At 38.8% G+C, this 13791-nt stretch overlaps 1 protein-coding gene across 4 annotated transcripts in view; it reads left to right on the forward strand.

Annotated features, from left to right (window-relative positions):
- SUGCT (succinyl-CoA:glutarate-CoA transferase) overlaps positions 1 to 13791 on the forward strand; it is a 701020-nt gene that overhangs the window by 65453 nt on the left and 621776 nt on the right. For all 4 annotated transcript variants that reach the window (XM_084796224.1, XM_084796226.1, XM_084796223.1 and 1 more), the window contains exon 7: positions 1686 to 1777. In XM_084796224.1, the coding sequence (XP_084652350.1) occupies positions 1686 to 1777 (92 nt within the window). The remainder of the gene's footprint in view (positions 1 to 1685; positions 1778 to 13791) is intronic.

The raw sequence follows: 13791 nt of genomic DNA on the forward strand, positions 1-13791 counted from the left end.
CCTAGCTGAGAGTTCAAGACCCAGAGAAACAAGCAGGCGAGAGACAAGTATCTTTTAATCTTTAGCTACTTTAATAATATCTTAATATTATCTCATTTTTCTAGTGAGGATTTTTATACATGTTCGTTTCTAACGGACAATTTTTTTTGGTAGCTAATATGTCTGGGTAGCTTAACTGATGACAAGAGCACATAAGCAGTTAGGCTACGGCTTTTGCTTGTTAACCCAGTTTATAGATTGATCTTGAAAAAAATGATTATTTTTGAATAATAAGTATCTTATTCCTCCACTAAGTGTCATCAAACATTATACTAGAGGCTGAGGAGACAGACATTGAAATGAAACATTCACAGAGGTTCCATTTCAGCATGGGGGAGACAATGTCACCAATAGACATGCAGTTACTCTTCTTTGAGGTTAAGTGCTATGCATATGAATTGCATAAAGGGGATCAAGCATGTGAGGTAGGCTGCTTCCTACAAAGGGCCATTAAGGGGGGGGGGACTTTCTTGCTAAGGAGACGTTCAAGTAGAGGACTGGGGGGAAGGAGGGAATGAAGCGGGGAGCTCCGGCAGTGTCTGGTGAGGCAAGTCCCCCGGGGACCCTTTCTACACACTTACAAAACAGAGCATGTAAGCAGAGATGCCAGCAAAGCTCTTCGTTTGTTTACTCTGGGAAATAAGTGGGATTTGGAGATGGACTCCTACAGCTGATGGAACCTTTAGGATTAAACAGAAAAATGTAGGAGAAAAGGTTACGCATGTTTTCTTGATTTTTGTCTTCCCTTCTTAACAAAAAAGTCAGGAAGAAAAAAAAAGTAGCATCTAAATGGAAACTGTTAGGTCATGAAATTGTTTTATATACAGCTATTGTTTTGTTTTTGAGACAAGGTCTGGCAATGTAGTTCACTCTGGGACTTCCTTCTCCAGCCTCCCGAGTGCTAAGATTACAGGCGCACACTGTAGCAGCACTCTTCCTAAAATATGGCCAGTTTTAACGTTCATCACGTATAGTTTGTTTGCTTAGTTGAGAAATTGTCAGAGCTAATCTAGGGAAATACACTTTGCTTCACTTTGTGCACTGTCACACAAAGAGCAGGTAGTGTCTAATGAGGCCTTGGAGCTGAGCCAAAGAAGTGACGTGGGCAGAGGCCTACGGAGAGAGAACATACCTCATGTAAGGCAGGGAGCCATCACTAACCTGTTTGCTTCCACAGGAAGCTATATTTTATGCCCCCCCCACCCCTGTTTTTCCAGACACGGTTTCTCTGTGCAGCCCTGGCTGTCCTGTAACACACTCTGTAGACCAGGCTGGCCTCACACTCCGAGATCTGTCTGCCTCTGCCTCGAGTGCTGGGGTTAAAGGTGCAAACCACCAGGTGGCTTTTTCCCCTGACTTTTAAAGGTACAGCAAAAGTTGTGTCTTATGTGTTATCCCTTTTTAAAATTTGTTGCCGACTAAATAAAATAATTTCAAAATATTCCAAAGGCCAAAGAAAACACCCTGAGGGTAGAGTGAGGCCAGCAATTTAGCAGGAGTTGTGTTCCATAGTACCCAGTTCATTCTTACTGTCTCCATGAAGGGTCATAAAGATCTAATGGGAACGTGATGTGGTGTTTTGAGGTGAATAGTTTACACAGTGTCACACCCCATGTGACACTGAATGTTTGTTCTTCTCATTGCAGGTTATGGCCAGACAGGGCCCATGTCTCAGAGAGCAGGTTATGATGCTATTGCCTCTGCTGTGTCTGGTCTGATGCACATCACAGGGCCTGAGGTAGGTAATCTCGGAAAGTGAATGACTTACTAAAATATGTTGAGTGTGGTCAGTATAAATGAACTGAAACTGAAATGTCAATATGACTTCACGGAAAAGAACAACCTTTTAAAAAAATTAGTATCATGTGATGAACCTCTCTTTATATTTTTTATTATTCAGGAGTTATTAGAAATTTCCTTCCATGAGAGGGAATGACTGACGAGGTGATACTTGCCCAGTTCTGCTTGTATTCAGTAAATACACACAGAAGAAACTTTTTTTCACCTAGAATACCTTAAGTAGTGATGTATTTGAAGTTTTGTTATTTAAAGTGACAGACATAGTTGTGTCTGATTTGCCGTATGTACTCTAGTTGAGTTATTTAACGCTATAGTCGCTCTCCATGATAGCGTATTGTGGGATTTCTAAAAGAATGTAGGTGTCTAAAATTCGTTTGGCTAGATCAGAGCAAAGAATTTTGGGGGAAAATATGAATGTTATTAACATAAAACAACAGTATAATATGAAAGCTTAGTAGATAAAACTAAAAGATATCCATTTCAAAACAAATGGGGTTGGAAAGCTTGAAAATCTTTTACAGCAGGTGTTCCTCCCTGGGTAACTTTTCTTTAGTTAATTCTAGACCGATCACTGCAGTGCTCAGATAAACTGAGGCGGAGTGACCTATTTTACAATCTTATATTTAATTCAAAGCAGCCATGAGGTTTTAATGTCTTAAGATACAAGGCCCTTTGTACTTCTGTCTTCTGAGGTTTTATTTTTAGTCACAGAAAAAAAATTATGTAGTCCTTCCTTAAAATAACAGGGGATTCATTTTCTTTTTGTTCATGGAGAGAACAGAGCATGGACATATCTCTCTTTGTCCAATCCCGGGGCTCTCATTTGGAAAAGATGTCAGTATTGTGAGTGCTTTCATTTAAAGGCACTGAACTCGGTTGGAAGCATGTGAAAACATTTGGGGCCCATTTATTTGACCGTAGTGCTAACAATGAATGGAAGCCTACTAAGTGAAGAACTTCTGTGGTTCCATTGGGGAGCTGCACTACATTCTGACGGGGTAGCCGCGTAATGTGTGCTCAGCCTTAGGACTTTTAAAGATTATTCTCTAATCAGCTTAAAAAACAACACAATTCATTGTGACATTTATAATACTTTATCCTAGTTAATTTTTGTCACCTGCTCTTCTCCCTCATACCCTCTTTCCTATGAGTCCGTGTACACACACACACACACACACACACACACACACACACACACGCACGCACGCACGCACACACGCACACACACGCACACACGCAAACACTCCATGTATTTTTAGGTAAATAAAAATATGAATCTTTATAGCTTTTTAAAACTTTTATTTCTTTCTTCCTCTCTTTTTATACTGACCTCCTTCCCAGCTTCCCCAGCTAATGCTTCATTTTTTCCCTATTTCTCCTTTCATATCACGCCTATACTACTGTTCCTGTCTCTAGTGTCCTCTCTGCCATGGGACCATTTTACTTTCCTGGTTCTGAGGTTGCTCCAGGCTCTGTACGCACATGTGAGGATTTGGACCTAGGAAATATGTATAAGAGAGAAGATGTGCCATTTGTCTTTCTTATGTGGGTTACCTCTTTCAATGTAGGTTTTTTTTTTTTTAGTTCTTTCCATTTACTGACAAATTTCATTTTCCTCGTGGTTGAATAATATTTCATAGTGAATGTGTACCACATTTTCACTACTCACTTATCAGTTGAAGGACATTTGGGCTGTTTGCACTTCCTAGCTACTGAGATTAGAGTAGTGGTGAACGTGGCTGAAGACGTATCTGCTGAATCCTTGGAGCATATGCCAAGGAGTGGTACAGCTGGGTCATATGGTAGGTTTAATGTTTGCTTTTGGGGAATTCTTTGTATTAATTTTGAGAGAGGATATACCAGTTTGTAATTCTACCAACAGTGAATGAGGGTTTCCCTCTTCCTACATCTTCTCTAGCATTTTCTGTTAGTTGTTTTCTTGATCTTTGTCATTCTGACTGTGATAAGATGAAATCTCAAGTTTGTTTTGATTTGTGCTTCTTTAATTGCTAAGGTGATGGCCACCTTTTGAGATATTTCTTAGCCAGTTATATTCCCTTTTTGACAACACTGCATTCAGATTTGAATGGGCCCTTTCTTTTTTACTTTTTGAGTTCTTTATAATATTCTGAATATTAATCTTCTGTCAGATATATACCTGGCAAAGATTACTACTTGGTGGGCTTCCTCTTCACTTAATTGTTTTAACAGTTCTGAAGAAACTTTTTAGTTTGATGATGCCCCACATGTCAATTGTTGCCCATACTTTCTTCACAAATTATGTCCTATTAAAAATGTTCAAAACTTTTCATGAATTAAAATGTAATTATTGGGCTAGAGATATGGCTCAGCCATTAAAGGCCAGGCTCACAACCAAAAATATAAAATATAGCTATCATTTCTCTCCAGTCACTTTACTCTCTACTTTCCCCAAGTACCTGCCCTCCAGCCCCTCCCATCCCCTTTACTACTTCTCAAATTCGTGTCTTCTTTTTTATTATTGTTTTATAAATATATAATTGTTTTTATATTATGTATGTGTATTTCATAAAATACATAAGCATAGCACATTGAATCTGTTAAGTGTTGTTTGTATGGATTTGATATAAGTGCTTACCACTTGATAATAAATAACTAATTAGGAGGTTCATCCCCAAGGGAGACTAATTCTCCCTTATTCAGCAGTCAGTGGTTGTGTGTATTTTTCTTCTCCTTTCCCCCCTCTTTTCCCACCAATGTAATATTTTTGTTGACTTTATGGGAATTTCATGTAATGCACCCTGATCACACACTCCAGTCCTGCGAGGGGACTAATGAAAGAGTAATGATTAAGCTGAGGTGGTGGAGAGGAACGCAAAGCAGAAGAGAGGATATTGGGAAGGCTAAATCACCAAAGATCTTTAGGAAAGACATACAAGACCTATTGTAGAAAAATGTTATATTATTATAAAAAGAGTTAAAATGGAGTTTTTCCATATTAGAGCCAAGACTACCCCTACAAGACAAATAAATAACTAATAAAGAGACCATTATAGGTGATGAGTATTGCCCCCCAGAGGTTGAAAATAAGTCCCTCTTGTTAAAGGTACCATGTACTTCAAACATAGGACTCAGAAGATTCAAGCTGGGTCTGAGAACCTCCTCCCTGAGGACTGGCATTCACAGTATAGAAGCTGGTATGTTAGCTGCCAAGGGAGGGACCCAAACTAAGGTCCGCTCAGCCAGGATGCCTGTGAACCACATTTACTAGCATAGCAAGAGACATCTAAAGGCTCAAAACTGGCACTCATACCTTGGTAGTAGCCAAAAGCTCTCTAGTTATCTTTAAGACCCGCGCAAAGGGAAGGAAACCATGCCTGGAACTGGAACCCAGCTGAATACCCATACTTAGTGAGGCCATGGACCTTAGATGAGCGTGTACAATCATCTTTTTACTACACCAGAATAATTCTTAATTACTTTCTAAATACTTAGTTTTACACTTACAGATAAATTTGTTTCTTATTCTCCCCATGGTGGGGGGGGGAGGGAAACTTGTCTTTGCATCAGAAAACTACAACTGGTTGAAATGTGGTCCTGCTGTAGCTGAGAGACAGTTATTTTTAAATAAATTTATTTCCTTCTTTAGAATTTCTAGTTTGGTGGAATATAAAAATTTTAAAGTATGCTCTTATGATTCTCTGAATTTTCTTGGGGTTAAGGTATCTTTTTTCTCCTCTAATTTTTATTAATTTCTATCCTTTCTTTTCATTAATTCAGCTAAATATTTGTCAATAGTTTTCTTAAATTAAATTAAATACTTTTTTAGTATTTTCAGAGTACCAATTGATTATTTAATTGATCAAAAAAATTAATTAATTCACTTTACATTCTGATCATAGTCCCCTCCCTTCTTTCCTCCTGTTCCCGCTGTCCCTCCTACTTTCTCCCTCCCCGTCCCCTTCTCAGAAAAGGGGAGCACCCCCTATCAACCCACCCCAGCTCATCAACTCTTTCCCTGTGGCCTGGTGAGGCAGCCCTGCCAGGGGGACACGATCATAAAGCAGGCAACAGGGTCCATGTCAGAGGCAGCCCACACTTCCCTTACTAGAGGCCTACATGAAGCCTGAACTGGCCATCTGGGCCTAGGGCCAGTCCATGCATGCTCCTTGCTTGGTGCTTTAGTCTTTGCATGCCCGTCTGGGCCCTGGCTAGTTGGGTCTGTTGGTCTTCTTGAGTGCCTGTCCCCTCCAGGTCCTTCTGTCCATCTCCCCACTTTTCTGCAAGACTTCTTATGCTTCCTCCAGTGTTTGGCTCTGAGTCTCAACATCTGTTTCAATCTGCTGCTGGGTGGATCCTCTCAGAGCACAGTTATGCTAGGCTCCTGTCTAGGAGTATAGCAGAGTATCCTTAACTATGTCAGGGGTTGGTTCTCTCTCATGGGGTGGATCTTAGGTTGGGCCAGGCATTGGTTGCACATTACCTCAATCTCTGCTCTATCTTTATCCCTGCACAGGCAGGGTAAATTTTGGGTCAAAGTGGTTGTGGGTGGGTTGGTGTTCCCCTCCCTTCACTAGGAGTCCTGTCTAGTTAGAGGATGTCCACTTCACTTTCCATGGCCCCTGCTACAAGGGGTCTCAGCTAGAGTGACCCCGTATCTTCCCAAAAGCCTACCCTGCCTTAGGTCTCCAGCTTGTATCAGAGATATCCCCGCCCATGGTCTGTCTTCTCTCTGTAGACCCTCTGTTCACCTGCCCCTGCTCTCCACAGGTCTGATCTCCACACTCATTTCTCTCTGAGCTCCCTCTCCAACCTTTTTCTCGCTCTTCAACCACTTCATATGTCTATTCAATGTAAGCATTCTTCCCTTGAGTCCTCTTTGTTACTTATCTTTTTTGGGTCTGCTTTTTAAAAAAAATTTTTTTTATTTTTATTTCATCAATTTTAGCTTTGACTGTTATTATGTATCTCTTTTCATCTAGTTTTTAAGGTTGTTGATTGTTCTTATTTTTCTATGGCCTTCAAGTATACCATTATTTACTTGAGCTTTCTTAGATCATTTGATGTAGAACACAGTGCTATAGATTGCCTCTTATAACTGCTTTCATCGTATCTCAATACATTTTAGTATATTGTGTTAAGGTTAATACCTTTCTTGCTTCACCCAGTTTTGGCTTAGTATTGTGTTGTTTAACTTCCATGAGTTAGTGCACTTTCTGTCTGGTGTGGTGTTCAGATAGAGTGGCGTATATGATTTCTATTTTCCTGTATTTGCTGAAATTTGTTTTGTGTGTTATTTTGTGAGAAGTCCCATGGACTGCTGAGAAGAATTTTTATCCTTTAGTGTTTGGATGAAATGTTCTGTCTATGTGTATTCAGTCAATTTGATTTCATGATGTCATTTAATCCCTAGAGACTCTTTAGTTTATTTAGTTCTTTTATAAATAACCTGTTGGTTTGTTAAAATTGGATCTTAAAAATCACCCTCTGTCACTGTTTAGAATTTATCTGTGATTTTAAGTCTAATATTGTCTCTTTTATGAAATTTGGTCCCCATTTTTGGTAAATATATGTTTAGGATTTTTATATCCTATTCTTGGACTTTTCTATCAGTGAACATAAAGTGTTCCTCCCTATTTCATCTTATTTGTTGTGGTTTTAAGTCTGTTTTGTCAGATACTAGAATATTACATCTGTTTGTTTCTTGGTTCATTACATTGGAATTCCTTTTTCTACCCTTTTACCCTATGATGCTGGGTGTCATTGGTCATGCAGGGTGTTTCTTCAAGGCAGCAACAGGATGGATCCCATTTCTGATCCAGTCTGCTAGTTTGTGTGTTGTTATTGGTGAGTTGAGAACAGAAATGTGAAGTTATCATTGAAAAATGTATATTAATTTCTGTCATTTTCTTGCTGTTGTGATTTTTTTATTCAATCTCTTTTGATTCAGTATTCTGAAACGATTCTTTATGCTTTTTTTTGGGCATGTTTAACCTTGTAGAGGAATTTCAATCCAGCAACATGGCTCCTCTGGCAAGGAATCACATCCAAAGACCTTATAGGTCTGGAGGATCTGACTGGAATACACACTTTTAATCCCAGGAGACAGAGGCAGGCAGGTCTCTGAGTTCAAGGCCAGCCTGGCATAGAGCAAGTTTCAGGTAAAGGTGTGGTGTTATATGCCTTTAATCCAAGACTCAGGAGACAGAGGCAGGCGTATCTCTGTGTTCTAGTCAGTTAGTTTTATTCAATCAGTTGAATTCAGTACAATGGAATTGAGTCAGGACTTGACAGGGAGTCAGTTGAGAAAGTTCAGTGGAGTTGAGTTGGCAGCAGTTCAGTTTGTGGAATTCAGAGGCAAGTTTTTGCCAGGACAGCTTTCCAGAGACAAGTTGCAGAGAGAACAAGTTAGACCCAGGTAAAGACAGAAAGAACAAGAGAATGAAAATGAACCAGAAGATTAGAACAGATAGTTAGAGTTAGTTTGAGGCCAAGCAGAGAAATTCAGTCAGAAGCCAAGAGAGAAGCCAGATTGAATCAGTCAGCTTGGTGAGGACTTTGAGCCAGAACACGAATTGAACCAGCCAGCCAGAGTTCAGGAAAAGCTAGGAAGGGTGAGCTTATTCATCAGAAAGTCTCAGAGATGGAAAACATTCGAGGCCTACATTAGATTGTTTGGAGGCTAGAGGCTTCTAGGACTAGGACTAGATTAGCAGACAGAGGCAGTAAGCCTTGGACATGACAGTTACTTCAGGCAAATCAAAGTTACTTTTACATAACCTTCTATTCAGAACTAAGTATTTCTTTCAGTATCTTCTGTAAAGCTGGTTTAATGGTTTTAATTTCTTTAAATATTTTTGTCTTGAAATTTTTCTTTCTCCTTTAATTATGACTTATAACTTTGTTGGATATAATGGTCTGGTATGATATCTTTGACCTTTCATAAGTCATAGAACATTGGTCACAATCCCTTCTGGGTTTTGTTGTCCCCATTGCAAATTCTCCTGTGATTCTGATGGGCCAGCTGTGCATGCAAGCTGATCTTTTGCTCTTGCTACAATCAAGATCCTTTCTTGGCTCTGCACATTTAATTTTTGGACTATTATATGCCACATGTAGTTGTTTTCTTTGTTATTCTCTATGCCTCTTGGATCTTGATTGGCATCTCCTTTTATATATAAAAGAATTAATCTTGTATGGTTTTGTTGAAAATATTGTCTTGCCTTTGGCCTGAGCATCTTTCTCTTTTTATACCTATTTTTCATAGGTTTTTGTCTTTGTAGCATCCTAGATGTGTGCATGTTCTATTCTTATTTTTTCCCCTTTAGATTTGAGATTTTCTTTGACTGTTTGAAAAAATTTCCTACCTTGCCTTAAATACTTGATAATATCACTTCCACTTGGCCCTATTTATTGGTAAGGCTTTCCTATGATTTTTTTTGTCTGAATACTTGAATTTTCCATTTGAATTCTTGAAATTGTCATTTTAAGTTTAATTTCATTTTGTCTTTCTCCAGATATTCTATCTCTTTATTTAATTATTTTTCATATCTTTAATTGTTTTCATCATTTCATTGAGCTATTTGTGGTTTTCTGTTCTTTATTATGACATTTCTTAATATCCTCTTTGAGTTCTTTGATAATGTTTACTATTGCTGTTTTAACTTTATTGCCTTGTACATCATCTAAGTAACTTTTCTCAGGGACATTGCCATGGGAGAACTAATTTTTGGTAGAGACTTATTGTTTTGGTTATTCATGTTTGTGTATTTGCAATGGGATCGAAGGACCTGGAATTAGGTAATTGGTACTGTTTCTTATTATGAAAACTTCATCTCTCTATTGTTGAATGAGTGTTTTATGCTCTGTTTCCTATCACTCTGACTTGTCAGGTTGTCATCCACTAACATGAGGCTTAGAGTTTAGTCTTTATTCAATTTAAACGTTGAAATGGAATATCAGAAATAGTCCTGGCTCTGCTCAAGCTAAGTGATATTTTCTAAGCTCAGAAGCAAACCCTCTGTAGAGTTACATGGTTTTCACATTGAATCTCCTGGAGCATGGTGGAGATGCTGTGGACTTTCCTTAGGCAATGGGTTCTGCTCCTATTGCTGGTATGGGTCTACTGACCTTCTCTGAAGAGTGGGCAGTCCTTAGGTGGATGGAGTGTGTGTCTTCTAGAGCAGGGACCAATGTGCCCAGTAGGGATGAGAGGTTGGCTAGAGTGGTTAGAGTTGAGCTGGGAGTGGGGAATGTAGGCTCCCTGGGTGGAGGTGCAGGCATGCATGCATGGCAGGGGTGAATGGCGTTGGTGGCTGCTTAAGTTGGGCCTCCAAGTCTGAAGAGGGTACGTCCAAAGAGGTATAGGAACAACTTTCTGCAGTTTGATTGAGCTCTTATCACTAGTTATAGTGAAGATTTGATGATTAAATTATTTCTTAACATTAAAATATTTTGTACCCACTTTCAGGGATCATAATGTCTTGGGTTGTCACTAAGGTTCATCACATGCTATTACTATTTTAGCTTTTTATAAATATAAATATAAATATAAATATAAATATAAATACTAATTGAATTGGTTAGTCTTGATTAAATCAAATTCTAAAATGAAAATTTAAACTTAATATTTAAAGTGATGAGTTTCATTATGGTATTTTCACACATATGTGTCATTATGTGTCTTAAAAAAGCATATGCCATTAGGATATTTGCCAGCTACTAGCTTAATTATAAGAAAATTAAACCAGGTTTTTTTTTTTTGCCTCCTTCTCTTTCTCCTCCTGCTGTTTCTTTTTTAAAACAGCATTTCATCCAACAGGAGAAAAATGCTGTTTTAACTCTTTCCTGGAACATTAATATATTTAAATTAAAATTCAAACAATTCATCTATTAGTTTTGTATTTAACTAAAATATATGAAAATGGAATTTCTTTTAAAAAATCTTGTTTCAAAAAATTTTTAAATTTGTTCCCTTATCTACTCAATTGTAGCCCTCCCACTTGTCACCTCCTGGTCATACCTAGCCTCCCTCTTACCACCTCCTTTCCTCCCCTAGTCCTCAGAAAGGAGGAGCCCGCCTCCCCTAACATCTGACCTCAGCCTATCAAATCTCATCTGGACTGCCTATATCCTATTCCTCTGTGGTTTAGCAAGACTGCCCCACCAGGGGGAAGTGATCAACATGTGGAGACCAGAGTCCATGTCAGAAGTAGTCCCTAATCCCCATATTAACGGGCCCACAAGGAGACTGTGCTGCCTGTCTATTACATCTGAGCAGGTCCTCACTGTGCATGGTCCTTGGTTGGTGCATCAGTCTCTGCAGCACCTCCCCTCCTCTGCCCAGAATTGTTGGTTCCATTGATCTCCTTGTGGAGCTCCTGACCCCTCTAGGTCCATCTATTACCCAACTCTTACATAAGACTCCCTGTGCTCCACCCTGAAGTTTGGCTGTGAGTCTCAGCATCTGCTTCAATCTCCTGCTGGGTGGAGTCTTTCAGAGGACCTCTATGGTAGGCTCCAGTCCTGTTCCTTCTCTTCAGCTGCTTCCGGTGTCTATTTGCCCTTCTGAATGAGAATTAAGCATTCTTCCTAGGGTCCTCCTGTTATTTAGTTTCTTTAGGTCTGTGTATTGTAGTGTGGTCATCCTGTGTTATGTGGCTGATATCTGCTTATAAGTGAGTACATACCATGTGTGTCTTTCTGGGTCTGGGTTACCTCACTCAGGATGATTATTTCTAGTTCCATCCATTTGCCTGAAAATTTCCAGATTTACTTGTGTTTAATAGCTGAGTAGTATTCCATTGTATAAATGTAACACAGTTTCTTTATCTATTTTTTGGTTGAGTGCCATCTAGGTTTTTTTTTTTCAGATTCTGGCTATTATGAATAAGGTGGCTGTGAACATAGTTGTGCAAATGTCCTTGTTGTATGGTGGAGCGTCTTTTTGATATATGCCCAGGAGTGATATAGCTGGGTCTTGAGGAAGCCCTATTCCCAATTTTCTGAGAAAGGACCAGACTGATTTTCAAAATGGTTGTACAAGTTTGCACTCTTACCAGCAATGGAAGAGTGATCCCCTTTTTCCACATCCTTGCCAGTTTTTGATTTTAGCCATTCTGATAGGTGTAAGATGGAATCTCAGAGCTGTTTTGATTTGCATTTCCTGATAACTAAGAATGTTGAGCATTTCTTTAAGTGTTTCTCAACTATTCAGTATTCTTTTGGTGAGAATTCTCTGTTTAGTTCTGCGCCCCATTTTTAATTGGATTATTTGGTTTGGTGGTGTTTAATTTCTTGAGTTCTTTATAAATTTTAGATATTAGCCCTTTGTCATATGTAGGGTTGGTGAAGATCTTTTCGCAGTCTATAGGCTGTCACTTTATTCTGTTGACAGTGTCCTTTGCCTTACAGACGCTTTTCAGATTCATGAGGCACCATTTTTAAATTGATGATCTTAGAGCATGAGGTGTTGATGTTCTGTTCAAACAGGCTCATCATTATGCTGCAGACAAGAAATGTACCTCAGCAATAAAGATGGACATTACCTCAGAAGAAAGTGCTTGGAAAGGGTACTCCAAATAAACAGGCCCAAAAAGCAAGCTGGATTACCTGTTCTAGTATCCAGTAAAATACACTTTCCACCCAAACTAATAAAAAAAGATGGGGAATAACTCTTAATACTCATTAAAGGAAAAATACACCAAGATGCTGTCTTAATCCTGAGCATCTATGACCCAAATGCAGGAGCATCCATATTCATGAAAGAAACATTATTAAAGCTTAAGCAACACAGCAAAACCCAAACATTAGTAGTGGGAGGCTTCAACACCCCACAGTCACCAATAGATAGATCATTGAAAGATAGCCTAAATGGATAGATAAGGAAACTAACAGACATCATGAATCAAATGGACCCACAGATATCCACAGAACATTTCATCCAAACACAACTATACCTTCTTAGCACCTCACAGAACCTTCTCCAAACTTGCCCATATACTTGGTCATAAAACAAACCCCATAAATACAAGAGGATTGAAATAACCACGTGCATCTTGTCAACCACCATGAATTAAAGCTGGGAATCAACAACAACAGAAACAACAGAAAGCCTACAAACTTAGGGAAACTGAGCAACTCCCTCCTCAATGACCTCTGCATCAGTGATGAAGCAAAAATAAAGAAGTTAAAGACTTCCTAGAAGTCAGTGAAAATGAAGGCACAACATAACCAAACTTATGAGACACATTGAAAGCAGTCCTAAGAAGAAAGTTCGTAGCACTAAGTGCCTTCATAAAGAAATTGGAGAGATTCCATACTAACAACTTAACAGCACACCTGTAAGTGCTAGAACAAAAAGAAGCAGGCACACCCAAGATGAGTAGATGGCTGAAAATAATCAAGCTTAGGGCTGAAGTCAATAAATAAGAAACAAAGAGAACAATTCAAAGAGTCAATGAAACTAAGAGCTGGTTCTTTGAGAAAGTCAACAAGATGGACAAACCCTTAGCCAAACTAACAAAAAAGAAATTTCTTTCTTTCTTTTTTATTTTGATTGAAACTTTTTTTTTTGGTCTTTTTTTTTTTTTGACGGAATCTCTCTGTGTAACCTTGACTGTCCTGCTTTGTAGACCAGGCTGACCTTGAAATCCCAGCGATCCATCCACCTGCCTCCGCCTCTGAAGTGCTGGGATTTCAAATGTGTTTATTAATATTTTTCATTTCATTTGACTTGGTTTAGGTTGGCTTTTATGCCTCTTATGAAACACAGTGGTAAATATACATTTGGTAGAGGTACATTACCATCAACTGATATCCTTAATACTAATTCGCTGTATTTATTCATGTGTATGTGTGTACTCGTGTAGATGTGGATGCTTCAAATATAATTCTTTTATTTAGCTACAGAATGTCTGAGAAATATAAGATGAATCAATATTCGATTTCTGTTTTTCTCATTCACTCCTCAAA

This window comes from Acomys minous (genome assembly GCF_964271855.1).
Source record: "Acomys minous genome assembly, chromosome: 9".
Lineage (NCBI taxonomy): Eukaryota > Metazoa > Chordata > Mammalia > Rodentia > Muridae > Acomys > Acomys minous.